This window comes from Apodemus sylvaticus, chromosome 10, assembly GCF_947179515.1.
Source record: "Apodemus sylvaticus chromosome 10, mApoSyl1.1, whole genome shotgun sequence".
Classification (NCBI taxonomy): Eukaryota; Metazoa; Chordata; class Mammalia; order Rodentia; family Muridae; genus Apodemus; species Apodemus sylvaticus.
The window spans coordinates 27831408-27846676 of NC_067481.1; the positions used below are offsets into that span (position 1 = coordinate 27831408).

General features: G+C 49.2%; 1 protein-coding gene across 1 annotated transcript; it reads right to left on the reverse strand.

Moving 5' to 3' along the window:
• Positions 1–3757: 3757 nt before the first annotated feature.
• Positions 3758–12735, reverse strand: Tac4 (tachykinin precursor 4). The gene is made up of 4 exons (XM_052196122.1): positions 12613–12735; positions 8204–8297; positions 4928–4987; positions 3758–3915 (listed from the first exon to the last, which is right to left on the reverse strand). Exons 1-4 carry the CDS (start codon positions 12733–12735, stop codon positions 3803–3805), a joined length of 390 nt encoding a protein of 129 aa, XP_052052082.1. The 3' UTR covers positions 3758–3802.
• Between the last annotated feature and the right edge of the window lie 2534 nt (positions 12736–15269).

Sequence of the window (15269 nt, forward strand, 5' to 3'; positions counted from 1 at the left end):
GTGTGCCAGGCTTAGGATTTCCAGTAGTAGAGAGTTGGGAAAACGGGCTAGAGAGGTGGCTCGGTGGTTAAAAGCCCTGGCTGCTCTTCCAGAAGACCTAGATTCAAGTCGCAGCAACCACATGGAGCTCACAACTGTCTGTAACTCTAGTTCCAGAGGATCTGGCTTCCTTACACAGATGTCCATGCAGACAAAACACCAATGCATATAAAAATAATTACTTACAGAAAGGTTACAGGAGAGTCTGTAGACAGAACTGAGGTGCTTCAGCCCACTCTCCGGGTTCTTGAAGATGTCACTCCTGACTTTGCTTGGGAATTCACAGGCTGGCCTTGAATTCCTGATCCCCCTGCCTCTACCTTCAAATGCTGGGATTTCAGGTGTGTGCCACCACATTTTCTTGAGATATGCCCAGTTTCAGAACTGTAACTGTCTATTCAGGGTGGCTACTATTTCAGTTACCTCTACTCCCTGGAGACAGACTCTTTGTAAACAGGATGTGAGTTCTTCAGAATACTCCCCAAAGAGCTCTTCAACATTGCTTTGGGAACTGGTGTTAGATGGTGACTAAGAAATCCCACCTTCCTGAGAGACCAGCTCAGCACCCAGAGCATCAAGGTTATCCACCACATAACCACATAGCTAAGTGGGAATGAAGGGCGTAGAGACTGCAGCTGGGGGGGGGGGGGATGGTGCCTGACTAGAAACCTTTACAGGGAAGCTGGCCTGACCATGCCTGACAGACCAGTGGAATGGAGGCAGCGTAGTGCAGGTATCGAGTGCTTGGGGGAACATGGCAGGTTACACCGGTGCACAGAAGTGAGCTGTCACGCGTACATCTCAGGTCCCCTGAAGGTTGTCTGGCGGGGCTTTCAAGTCTCCAGTGTCATCTGACCTCCCGTCAGGTGCTGGACCACTCAGTGAATTTTGTATCTCCTAAACCTCCCAAGCTTGAAGCAAAAGAATAAGAGTCCCCACCCTTGCTGAGTCTCTTGGTGAACTGACTGCTGGGAACCCCACCTTGTGACCACAACCGAGATGGGTCTGTGGGCAGAGTGGGCACCTGGATGCTTTGTGGATTGGGAGGTGAGCGGATAAACTGTCAACTGTAAAGTTCTGCTGTGAGGACAGACTCCAAGGAAGAAGTCCACACCATTTCCCAACATCCGGATTCATGTCCATGGGGGAGAAGGAAAAAAGACTGAACACTACCTTGGTCACTTCAGCGGCCTCTGCTGCCACCACCCAGGCATCCAAATGCTTACCTTTCCTTCCTGTTCAATATTCCTTACCCTCACACAGACGGGACAAGTGCCCAGGAAAAAATAACCCATTTCCTCTTCGTGATGTTGGATAAAGAAGATAAGCTTATTTGTGTGTGTGTGTGTGGGGGGGGGGGGTGCAGTCTAATGGATGAGTGAATGAGTTTCCTTTGCTGTTAACTGAGTAACTCCAGCTCCCTTCTGGTCCAGCCCCTGTCCTTGATGTTCATGTGTGTGCTTACGCACTTTCGTGTGTATGTACAGCATGGGGAGGCCAATGGACAGTCTTGGGTATTGTGTCTTGGGTGCCAAACACTTGGTTTCTGAGGCAGGGTCTCTCATTAGCATAGAGATCACCCGACTCTATTCTCGGCCCGGCACTGTGATTACAAACATACATTGCCACACCCTGGCTTATTAATGTAAGTTCTGGGGATCAAACTGAGGTCTGGATACTTACATGCCAAGCACCGTGCTAGCCGTATATTTATTTTTCTGGGTGCACTGTAGCTGTCTTCAGACACACCAGAAGAGGGCGTCTGATCCCATTACAGATGGTTGTGAGCCACCACGTGGTTTTTGGGAATTGAACTCAGGACCTCTGAAGAGCAGCCATTGCTCTTAATCGCTGAGCCATCTCTCTGGCCACCACCTCTTCTTTCCCCTTGGATTTCATTCTAAGGGACTTTGTAAAAAGTACATGTAGTGTGTGTGCACATGTGTAAATACTGTTATCACGTGTAGAAGGCAGAGGATACATTTTGGGAGTCAGGTCTCTCCTTCCACCAAGAGCATCTTAGGGATTGTGTCAGGTTTAGCAGCAAGCATTCTGCTTAGAGCCGGCTCACTGGAATTGGCTTTTTATTTTATTTTATTTATTTATTTATTTATTTATTTATTTATTTTTTTATTTTTTTATTATTTTTTTATTTTTATTTTTATTTTGGTTTATCCGAGACAGGGTTTCTCTGTGTAGCCCTGGCTGTCCTGGAACTCATTCTGTAGAGCAGGCTGGCCTCAAACTCAGAAATCCACCTGCCTCTGCCTCCCAAGTGCTGGGATTAAAGGTGTGCGCCACCACCGCCTGGCAGGCGTTTTATTATTATTTATTTATTTTTATGTATTTACTTTTTATGTATTTATTTATTTATTTTTGAGATCGTCTCAGCATGCTGTCCCAGGCTCAAGCCCCGCCTCCTAAGGGCTGAGACTATGATAATAAAAAGCACTGTACCCAGCTTCTGCTGTCTCTAAACATCACATATCACAGGCACAAGGGTTTCCCCCCAACTAGATGGGGCCCCTGAGGTTGGAATTATTCTGTTTCTCTGGAGCTCTGCCCTGGTATATGAAAGAGGACAACTAACTCTTCTAAAAACAAAGCAGTTGAAGGGCCACTGTCATGGTTTGAATATGTTTAGCCATGGGAAGTGGCACTATTTGGAGGTGTGGCCTTGTTGGAATAGGTATGTGTGCGTGGGCTTTAAGATCACCCTAACTGCCTGGAAGTCAGTCTTCCACTAGCAGCCTCCAGATGAAGATGTAGGACTCCCAGCTCCTCCTGTACCATGTCTGCCTAGATGCTGCCATGTTTCCACCTTTGATACTGGACTGAATCTCTGAACCTGTAAGCCAACCCCAATTAAATGTCCTGATAAGAGTTGCCTTGGTCATGGTGTCTGTTCATAGCAGTAAAACCCTAAGAGTAAAACCTAAGAGTAAAAGTAAAAACCTTATACAAGAGGATCAAGGGGTGACCTGGGACTGAATTATGCAATCAGGGGGGCTGGGTTAGAAAGGGTGACCTCTTTTCAAAACTGTCTTTTTATTTTGTATAACACATGCTGTGACACATGCAGAGGTAAAAAGACAACTTTTTTTCTTCCCCCTTGTGGGTCCTGGGGATTGAACTCGTTGTCAGGCTTGACAACGATTGCCTTAGCCCACCGATTGCCAGCCATCGCCGCAGCACAGGGGGACGTCTGTGGTAGGAACAGCAGGGATCCAAAGGGAAGAAGGCTCTGGAGCCCACCCCCAAGTGCATGCAGCACGCTCTCCGCCAGCATCCTTTTCTTGTTTCTATTGCCATTTTAGTCCAGGCCCCACCTCTTTTTCCCACCCAAGGATCAGACCTGGGCTGTGTAATGTTACTCTCTACTATTCCAACATCCCGCCCTCTACCCTGCATGGCTGTGGAAGCTACCTATGACTGCTAACTCGTTTATTGAGCCCTACTGTATGCTAGGCATGGGATACAGAGTGTGAAGGTTTACAGGGAGAGCTGGGTCGGTCCAGCTTGTGAGGGGCCAACAATGCTTTGTGTGTCCTTGCTACCAGATGCCAAGAGTCCTGGTGTTTGGTGCAGAGTTTGGTGTGGGCCTGGCAGGAAATACCGGAGTTGAGACAGAAGACACAAGACTGTTGGCTGAGGCTCATCAGCTGTGATGTTGAGGGGAGAGACGGGTGTGGCATCATTTGGAAGGCGTCCCTTGGGGCTCTCTCTGACCTCTGGCCGTCCTCTTCTGTGCCCAGGGAGAATGCTACACGTTGCTGGTGGGTAGGGGAGCCTGGTCTTCCTCTTGACTCTGGAGGCTTTTCCTGGCCACTGCTCTGGGCTCTGCACTCTGGTGATTTGTCTCCTGTCTGCAGGTTCCTAGAGCAGTGAAATTACGGGTTATCCTGCCACATGGCCAGCCAGCCCTCAGTCACCCTCCCCAGGGACGTGGAGCTACCCCTGACCAGGAAACTGCTTCTGTTACTAGCTCACTGTGTGGCTTAGAGCAAATTAACTTTCCATCCCTGGAAAATGATGTCTCTAAGCAACCAGTTCACCCCATGCATGCAGAATATTCATCTCAAATTAGTAATTGGGGTGAGTTCCAGAGGACCTCAGAAAGACTCAGATGCATTGAAAAATCCATTCCTGTCTGTCTTCCCAATAGCCAGTGTTTAATCTGGAGAGATGGGGAGGGGCCAGAAAACAGCACAACAGGCAAACAGCACAGAGCTCAGGACGACCTGCGCCCAACAACTCACTGCCTCCGAGCTCTTCCCAGGCCTGAATCATTTCTTTTCATGCCTGGCTTTGGGAACCACTTGGAATAACTCCTGCTTGTGTTTGTGTGTGTGTGTTGCGGCGGAAGGTGTTTTAGTCCTTAGGGTATCACCTCTCCCTCGGGGCTGCTTGCTTAATGATAGTTACTGAACTATACAAATGAATCTCTTTACGACTAAATTCCCAACCCAGGGATCAGCAACTAGGACTTTACTGACAGAGATAGAAGATGTCTGCAGAACATCTTATTCTGTAGCTCCACTGAACCTAGAGGGCATGGGCGAGGGAAGGTACAACTTTGGTATCATCAGGGCTGGCAGGATGGCGAGGCCTGTAAAGGCATCAGCCAACGTGTCTGACCACCTGAGTTGGGTCTCTGGCACATGGGAAAGAAGAACTCCACACACATACTGCAGCATATGTAAACATACACAAATAAATAATCAAAAGGTCACCGGGAGCCTCTTTCCCTCCCTGAACCTCCTCTCTCACCTCCCATCACCCCTTCTGCTGGATAGAATACTATAGGAGCCTCTTCTATCTGACGGCGGTAGGACACCTGGCTGTTTTTCCATGATGCCCTCGCCACCCTTTAGATGCCCATGCCTACCTTCTATGGACAAACCTCTCGTGCCAAGGAGGTCCTGCACTATGCGTCCCAGCTGATACCCTGGGGAGGGAGAAAGAAGAGGTAAAGAAAGCTGCCTTGGCATGGGGGAGGGGGCTGGAGAGTAGAGTGGGGCCTTGAGGATGCAGCCGGTCTCATCACGGGACAGGAGATGCCCAAGAGCCCTTCATTTCTTCCATGGTTTTACTAATGGGCTGTCTGTCCTCTTGCTAGTCCTTTCACCAATATTCCCATGTACAGAAACCAGGCTGAGTGTTCAGGACCAGCAGTGACCTGAGCCTGGGTCTTCCTGTGGGGAGTTTCCAGGCTGGGAGCAACAGTCATGTGACACAGCAGGACTGCACTGTGCCAAGGACAGCATCGTTCCCAGTCCCTCAGCAGACATGCTGTCTGCTTAGGGAAGACAGTCTAACTCTAGTTGCTAGGGATGGGGCAGTGAAATCAGTTAACAGGCCCTAAAGGGCAGGGCCTGATTCACAGGAGTTATAGGAAGAGGCTGGCGTTTTCTGTGTTGTTTCATTTGAGACAGGCTTTGTAGTTCAGAATAGTCACATGTAATCCCTCTGCCTCAGCCTGGGGAGAGGCGGGGAGGGAGCTGGGATTAAAAGTGTGAGCTACCACACCCAACCTTTGTGATTCCCTTCTTGCTGAAGGGCTTAAACAGAATAAAGCCTGCCTGGGTTTGCAGTTCTCACGTCCTTAGGGGGCCAATGGTTGAATCTCTGAGCTCTCTTATCTTCCTGGTTGATTCATTTCTTAGCTCTGATCATTTTGCAGCTCTGGCCCTGGCTCCTTCCCCTTCAGGCACTCCCTAAGTACGCCCCACCTTCTGGGGAATAACCAGAAAGCCCAGTCCTTTGGTCAAGTCACAGCAGCCCTCCAATGGTACAGCAGCGCTGGCCAGGCATGTCTCCAGTCAGAGGCCACTGTTGAGTCCAGGGTTGTCAATGGCCAGCACGGTGTCCCCCAGCCCAGGGAGCATGCTGACGGTGGACAAGGGCAGCACTCACCCATTCTGTCCGTTGACTGCGTTGGATGTATTCCTGGGAGAAGGAGAAGAGGGTGAAGCCTGGCCTACTTTCCTGGGGTAGAGGTGAGAGGTGTGAGGGTTCTTGATGGGGACTCTAGCCACCACATTGTCCTTGCGAGGAGACAATGGAGCACGTACAGACTGGCATCACTGGGACTGGCACCAGCTAGGCAGCATCCTTGGGAAAAGCACTTACTATCAGAGCCTCAGGCACCTACTGGGCATACAGGGGTGTTGTTGCCCAAGAGATCTGACCACCGTGAGGTTCTGCTGTGCTCATGGGAAGAAAAAAAAAGTTGTTGAGACAAGGTCTCACCATGTAGGCCAGGCTGACCTGGAACTTGTAGTGAGCTTCCTGCTCTGCCTGCTAGGATTACTGGTGTCATCCTCAGCTTGCTTTAGCATTTTGTTTGTTTTGCCTGGTGCTGGAGACTCAACCTATAGCTTTATAAATGGTAAGTACTCCCCCTTACAACTGAGATCCATGCCATCATCTTTTTCAATGTCTCAATATGTGTGGTTGCAAGGTTTATTTTTTCCCAAAATGTGTGTGTGTGTATTATATGTGTGTGTATGTGTGAGTAGCATGTGGTATGTATGTGTGTGGAATATATAGTGTGTGGTATATATATGTATGTGTGTGTGTGGTGTATATATGTATGTGTGTGTATAGTGTGTGTGTGTTTGTGTATGTGTGTGTGCGTATATGTGTGTATTATGTGATATACTATATGTGTGTGTGTATAAGTATGTGTGTATATATGTGTGTGTGTGAGTATATGTGTGCACTGATATGTGTATTGTGTGGTGTAGCATATGTGTGTGTATGTCTGAGTGTGTGTGTGTGTGTGTGTATGTGTAAGCCAGAGGTAAACACTGATTGTCTTCCTGAATCATTGTCCACTTTGGTTTTTGGCAGGGCCTCTCACTGAGCCTGAAGCTCACTAATTTGGTTTGACTGGTTGACCACCAAGTCCCAAATATCATCCAACCTTTACTTCCCCAATGCTAGAATTACAGGTCTACTGCCTAGTGCTGGGTGCTAAATTCAGCCTCACATGCTCAAGTTGAACTATCTCCCTGATCTTTTTTCTTTGTTTGTTTGTTTGTTTGTTTGTTTGTTTTTTAAGACAGGATTTCTCTGTGTGGTCCTGGCTGTCCTGGAACTCACTCGGTAGACCAGGCTGGCCTTGAACTCAGAAATCCACCTGCTTCTGCCTCCCAAGTGCTGGGATTACAGGTGTGCACCACCACGCCTGACCTCCCTGATCCTTTTTTAAAGGCAGGATCTCATGTAGGCCTCACACCGTTTGTACCCAAGAATGACCTTGAACTCTTACCATCTTATGTCTACCTGCCGAGTGCTAGGACTACTGTCATGTGCCACTATGTCCATTTATGTTCTATATTTTGACCCTTCCCCCACTAGTGGTCTTAGGTTTTGCTGCTATGATGAACTTGGCAATGAACCCCACTGTGCAAACATCCTAGGACTCGCATGACCTTCTCACATGAACCTGAGATGTCCTGATGTGAAACTGTTGGTCAAAAGGTGCATACATTTCCATCTGTGATGGATGCAGCCAGTGGGCTCCAAATGGACAGATCAAGTGCTAACACTAAGCGTGTCCTCAGAACAATGGTGTTGACGAAAAGGAGCAACCCAAGAGAAACTGCTCTGGCTGGCTGCCTTGTCTCCATCCCTGGGACAATGTCCTTATTTCTTTTCTTTTCTTCTTCTTCTTTTTTTTTTTTTTTTTTTTTTTTTTTTTTTGGTTTTTCGAGACAGGGTTTCTCTGACAGCCTTGACTGTCCTGGAACTCACTCTGTAGACTAGGCTGGCCTCAAACTCAGAAATCCGCCTGCCTCTGCCTTCTAAGTGCTGGGATTACAGCGTGCGCCACCACCACCCAGCTACAACGTCCTTATTTCAGGATGCTCAATGATTGTGATCTGTACAGAACTGACCGGAAAGCCTGTCTTGTTCATATCTCAGTGCTGCTGCCCAGCCTCAGAACACTCTCCCGTCGTCTCGCTGGTGTGGGATCAGGGTGCAAACCATCAGCCCCCTCATCTGCTGGATAGCCCCTATATCCCTGTTGCCATTGGTAAGATCCTGCGTGATTTTCCACTGACTGATAGACAGTGTACCTCACTATCCCATGGGCGTCCTCTACTGGGTATTGCAGAAGCCACCCTGAACCACGCCCACAGCCTCTGTCACTTACCCTCCACCCGCTTCCCCATCAGACCATAGAACTGGCGAGTCCTGCTTCTCTTCAAATCCTGAAGCTGAAGTTCAATGCTGGGGACGGGGATTCCCTGGAGAAGCAGAGAGTTCGCGTCAGAGTGTGGCGCTGATGAAGAAGTGGGCAGGGGTACAGGGATACACAGCCATCTCAACAGCCTGGTGCCAGGCTCCTTTTCATGTTTTACCCCAAATAGCACATTGTATATTTTCACATACTGTGTTCCTGGCACCGCCGTAAGGACTTTAATTTAGTAACATTAATTCTTAGCCAAACCTCATGAAAATAGTGTCCAATATTACCACTGTCACCATGTGACAGACGAAGACATACAGGTGCATAGAGATGGGACATGTCCAGAGATAGTATAACTGAGAAATGCCGTCAGAACTTGAATCCGAGCCATCTAGATTAAAGGGCAGGCTTTCAAGCACACTCAGGTCAAAATTTCAATATTAACTATTATTAGACTATGGTGCTGGACATGGTGGTACGTGGTTGTAACCTCAGCACCTGGGTGGTTGAGGCAGGAGCATTGTGAGTACAGAGTTAGTCCTAGCCACATAGTCAAAACATTAACACCATCACTAATACACACTTGCACGCATGCACACACACACACATATCACACCACAAACTACAGTCAGTCTCAGCCACGTAGCCAAAACATTACTACCTTTGCTAACACACACAGACACACAGACACACACACACACACACACACACACATACACACAGTGGAGGCAGAAGGATTGCCACAAACCGAATGTTAAACTAGTCTACATATAGCTCCAGGCCAGCTAGGGATATGCAGTAAGACTGTCTCAAAAAGAGAACACGTGACTCGTCTGTTTTACATACATGGAAATTAAGGTTGCCCTTAATCAGGGCAGCACCAGAGAAGCTAAAGCAAGGATCTGAGTCTTTTTTTCTTTTTGGTTTTTTGGATTTGGTTTTTTTGAGACAAGGTTTCTCTGTGTAGCCCTGGCTGTCCTGGAACTCACTCTGTAGACCAGGCTGGCCTCGAACTCAGAAATCTGCCTGCCTCTGCCTCCCAGAGTGCTGGGATTACAGGCGTGCACCACCACCGACTGGCCATTTTTCTTTTTTTCAAAAGGAGCTCTGGCAAAGTTTTATTAAAGGCAAACTTTCTTGTTTACGTCTCGCCAGTCTGCTCTGGCGTGCTTCTAATAAAATCAGAATCACCTGGGTCAGTGACAGCCAGGGTGCATACTCTGTCGTGTTTTCCACACGCTGTGCCCAGTTCAATGTTATTGCCGTTGTAGTGGTGGATACCAGTTTTAGCCAGCATGGCATAGTACTCTATTTCAGATTTCCTCAAAGCTGGGCAGTTGTTGGTGAGAATCACCAACTTCGCTTTGCCTGGTCTGGTCATCTTCAGAGTCTGTTTGTACCCAGCACATACATTCCACTTTTCATAACAAGCTGGAGCCTAAAGTTGATCAACTCCAGAGACTCCCCCACCCCACCCCAGTCTTCTTTGCGCCACCATCTTCCTGCCTTAGGTGCGGGACAACCCCCAACCAACACCAGCCACCAAGATGGCCGGGGAGCGAGAAAGGAGGCTCTGAGTCTTGAGAAATGTCTGCAAGGGTCAGAATCTGGCTGCCTCTTAATATGGCGGAACCACCAGGCCGATGATGACTGTTCTCTCTCCCCCATCCTCCCAGATTTAACCTCCCAGGAGCTGGGCATCCTGGGAAGTGCTGATGCCCTTGGAAAAGCCCTGTTAATCCTCCAGCCCAGCCCGATTAGCATTCCTCTTCCCCAACAGCTGGAGACCCACTTCTCTCTCCCTCACTCCCTCTATGACTTCTGACAAAGCCAAAGCCGTCTTCTCCCTCCTTGACCTTAAGTCTCCAAGAGATCATCACTGAACTGAGACAGGCCAGAACCACCTTTTCCAACAAAGCTGAAGAGTGAGTCTGGGAGCTGGGGACAGATCAGGGACTCTTCTTAGGGCCCAGGCAGGATCTTAGGACTCCAGGGATCCAGCTGTGTGTCATGGAAGGCCCATGTACTGCTTGGAGTTGATGGAGCCCTGTTTGCATAATAGGGAGAGTCTATTTTCTAAGTATTGGCCTAATTCAGTCTCCCAATCTGTCTCCTCTCTAAGACGTCAGTGGCTGGGGCAGCTGTCGCCAGCTGGAGTCGCCCAGCCTAGCCAGAAACCAGAGAAAAGTCTCTTTGGAGATCTAGGCTCATCTTTGAACCACTCATGAAAACCACTTTGCCTTAACAAAGGGCATCCTTCAAGTGCATACTGGGAAGAGAGGTCTTTTATGAATGAAATTGAGCAGGCCTGCCTATCCACCAGGCTTCTGCTAGGGGGAGGGGAGACATTAGGAGGACCGGTCTAGTTTACCCAGGAGGCCCAGGGCTGACTGTAGGCAGGGCACCCTGGGAACTGGGAGCCATCAGAATGTCCCTTCTGTAGTGACAGTTAGCAACCCACAGGGTCTGTCTGTATTTCTGGTTTTCTAGCCTAGCCTCTCCCCTCCTAGTACAAGCCTCGTGTCTTAGGAGAGAGGAAGAGACAAGTTTGATACCCACTCCTGCAGGATGAGCTAATTGACTGCAGACAAACAACAACAACAACAACAACAACAACAAATGTGTCGTAGCTGCAGAATGAGCTAGGGCTCATTTTCCCTCTCCCTCCATCTTGCAGGAAAGAAGATTGTGGGGCACATACCTTTAATCCCAGAACTTGGGAAACAGAGGCAGGTGGATTTCTGAGTTTGAGGCCAGCCTGGTCTACAGAGTGAGTTCCAGGACAGCCAGGGCTATACAGAATAACCCTGTCTCAAAAAAAAAAAAAACAAAAAAAAAAACAAAAAAACAAAAAAAGAAAAAGAAAAAGAAAAAGAAAACTGAGGTGGAGAGTAGCAAGCATAGGTGGACAGGCTGAGACTTAAACCCAGGTCTCCCAGGCTGCCGTCTTCTCCAGGGCCCACATTTCCCCAGTCAAGCTAGAGAGGGCCCTCCCCGTCAAGCTAGAGAGGGCCCTCCCCGTCCTCACAGGGCTGTCTCTGAATGGTTCTTCCTAAATTCCATTTTTACTGCTCCTCCCCTCCCTAGGCTGACCTCGAACTCCCTATGCAGCTTGTTTGTTTGTTTTTGTTTTTTGTTTTTCGAGACAGGGTTTCTCTGTGTGGCCCCGGCTGTTCTGGAACTCACTCTGTAGTCCAGGCTAGCCTCTAACTCAGAAATCCGCCTGCCTCTGCCTCCCAAGTGCTGGGACTACAGGTGTGCACCGACATGCAGTTTTATGTGGTGTGGGGATCGGACCCAGGGCTTCATGTATGCTACACAAGCCCTTTACCAACTGAGCTGCAGCCCGAACCTCCCCATGCTAAGAACTTCCAGGGACCTCATAGGCCAAGCACCATATACCAAAATCAGCCGAGTGGAGTGTCCTTTCCATCCTGAGACTGTGGGAGACTGGCTCCAGTTACCTTCCTGCACAAGCTTTCCTGACCGCCAGTCTCTTATTGGGGTGCCCTGAGGAGGGATTGGAGTGCCAAGGTCAGGGTCTTCATTTAGGTCAGGGATACTGGATCTCAGAGAAGGGTTGAGGCTCCAACTTTAAGATTTCTTCCCAGGCTGATAACATGGCTCAGTGGTCCTGAGTTCAAATCCCAGCACTCACATGGTGGCTCACAACCATCTGTAATGGGATCTTCTGAAGACAGCTACAGGGTATTCATATACATAAAATAAATAAATAATTCCTCAAAAAAATATTTCTTCCCGGTAACAGTATGCAGGAGGGTGGTCGATGCCGCCATTGTCAGACACCAGTATTTGTCAGGAGGCAAAACATTTCCTTGTATGAGACAAAATACAGTCCTGTTCCAGTTGGTCACTTGAAAAGAAACTCTGGAAAGATAGATCTCCAACTCAAAGATACATAGAATCAGAACCTAACTAACATGGAAGCTGTGCTTTTTGAGGCAATACACCTTAAACAAGCTCTGTGGCCTCTCTGTACCTCAGTTTTCTTATCTATAAAATGGGATAGCAATGACATTTTCCCCCAAAAGGTTGAAATGGGTTAGTTTTCACAAGGCAGTCAGGACAGTACCAGGAACACAGTAGGTGTTAAGTAAGTGTTTCCATATCTATAGCACACATTGTTGCTCTCACGTGTACAAGCCGTGTGTGTGTGTATGTGTGTGTGTGTGTGTGTGTGTGTGTATGCTCCTCTGGTGGTTGTACAGATCAAGGCTTAACCCTCCCCATCCAGCGGAGTTGACCAGTCTGTCTTGCCATTAGAGTACTTAGGATGGTGCACTCTGCTATCCTGGCTGCCTCAGAAGGGATCTCCCAGCCCTCCATAACAGCTCATCATCTCAGAAAGGTACCTTCAGGTTCACGGTGACCCAGGACTCTGCTTCTGCACCAAAAGCCAGTTCCTCTCTGTCTCCTGCTGTAGTAGTGCACACTGACGGCCCAAGCAGGAGAGACAAGGCAAGGAGAGGCAGCATGGTGAGTAGGTTCTGCTCTGTCCAGGGACTCCGGGGAGCCTCACTCAGCCCGATGGCACCTCCCCCAGCAGGCTCAGGTCCCCACTGGGTCACTCATATGTATGTGGCTGGGATGTCTCCCAGCCTTCCAGTTCCTCCGCTTCCTTCCTGTGGCTTACCCCACCTTTGCGCTGCTTCATGTGACAGCCTCTCTCCTTGGCCGATCGCGCCAACGACAGACATTAGGAGCCTAGACCTCCCCATCGCCACCCCAACATTTGATCCCAAGGCTTAACACTGATGCAATACCACCTTACCTTTGGCTGAGTTCCCTCCTGAGACAGGTGCACAATGGCACAGTATGTGGGACCTGGAGGTTGCAGCTTGCCAGGAACAGCCCCCCTGGGAAGAGGGCTGCTGCGGGATGCTTCCTTCCTGAGCTTTACCTCCAGGTTGGCCAGTCTGTCACCGCTGATCCGCCACTCCCACCCTATACTCTCCCCATCCTCTGTCACCATCTGTGCTGAGAGCACACTGCCTGCCCTGGGAAGTGCCAGTCCTTAAAAATCTGATGCTTCTTACAAGTAGGAAAGGAGATTTGCCAGAACATAGCCTCGGACCCCACATGTCAGCTATGGCCCACAGTGATTTTTCCGCTTTTTCTGTGGCCTTCTAACACAGAACCACGCTTGTCCCCTCTGCTTGTAGCCTGTGTGCTTCCGTATCACTCTCCTACAAACTCCAAGCTCATTCTGTCTGTTCAGCTCCTCCCCCTGCCTGGCCATTTGCTCAGCCGTCCTGTCATCTGTCAGTCAAAGGCCCTGCGGCCAGAGATCAGGGATCCACCTGTAGCTATCTGACCCTCCGGCTATTACTTAACCCTTCTAAACCTTAGCACCCTCCTGGGTAACACAAGGCTGATAATGACATTCTGCAAAGGCTGAGGTTGAAATAAGATAGTGCACCTGGGACATTCAGCACAGTGTGCGATGGTCTATAGTTAATGGCCATTAACTATTGTTAGTGTCACTTTTTTCATCTTTCTTTTTAAAGATTTATTTGTTATTATATCTAAGTACACGGTATCTGTCTTCAGATTTACCAGAAGAGGGCATCAGATCTCTTTTCAGATGGTTGTGAGCCACCATGTGGCTGCTGGGATTTGGAAGAGTGCTCTTTTTTTTTTTTCTTTTTCTTTCTTTCTTTTTTTTTTTCTTTTGGATTTTGGTTTTTTTTTTCTCTGTGTAGCCCTGGCTGTCCTGGAACTCACTCTGTAGACCAGGCTGGCCTCGAACTCAGAAAACTGCCTGCCTCTGCCTCCCAAGTGCTGGGACTACAGGCGTGCACCACCACACCCGGCCTTGGAAGAGTGCTCTTAACCCCCTTGAGCCATCTCTCCAATCCACTTTTTTTCCCCTTGAAATAATAGTTTGTCTGTGTAGCCATGGCTGACCAGGAAACTTGCTTTGTAGACTACGCTGGCCTTGAACTCAGAGATTTACCTGTCTCCCAAGTGCTAGGCTAGTGTCACCACAGCTGTCTGGCTAACTATTGTTATTAGTACTATTATTGGGACTGGATGGGAAGACAAAGAAGAGACTATGCCTAACCTCAATACCAGACATCTGTGGTTGCAATGGGAATTGTTTCAGACTACTCGTACACGCAGGCCCTGGCCAGGCCACCACAGGCGGTCAGCTCGTCGTTTATTCAACTCTCTTACCGGCAAGACAGCCAACACCGCCCACCACCACCACCACCACCCCTATTTTTGGGCTTTCCATCGTCTTCCTTTTTTTGTTTGTTTTGCTTTGTTTTGTTTTTTGGATTGGGTTTTTTCGAGATAGGGTTTCTCTGTGTAGCCCTGGTTGTCCTGGAACTCACTCTGCAGACCAGGCTGGCCTCGAACTCAGAAATCTGCCTGCCTCTGCCTCCCAGAGTGCTGGCCGCTGCCACCACCTGGCTCTCATCTTCCTTAACAAATGTTTCCTCACCAGCAACACTTTTGCCCTTTTCATTTTTCAGGCACGCTCTAAAGGGGTATCCCGGACTCTAGTGCTATTAGGGCTTGCAGGCTAGCCTGGGCCTCTGGACTTGGGAGGTAGCCTTCCCACTGTAGGCACAGACAAACTTTAGTCTGTGAGGAGATTCTGAGCCTCAGTTTCCCTGTCTGCAAACTTCCTAGGGTGGGGCAAAGTAGTTCCTGAATGGCTGGTTAAGTCGCTCACAGGCTCAGAAGACGCCTGGGCTTCGGCATTGGTCTTGAAGTTCTCCACCTCGCTGGTGAAGGAACCACCACCGTGCAGGGGTCAGGATGTGGTGGGCACACAGTGTGGACACAGCGGGAGGCACTGGGCAGATGAGAGGGTGTAGGGAAGAAGAGAGAGAAAACCCCAAAGGTCCGGAAGGCCAAGAGGGAGGCAGGGCACCAGCTGGAAACCGCGGCTATTTGCAGCGTCGTCCTCGGTTTGCGGTCAGGCTGAGGCTGGAAGGCCCGGCGACCGGGATCACAGCCCCGCCCGGTGCCCTCGGCCACCCAGGCGAGGCCCTGGCCG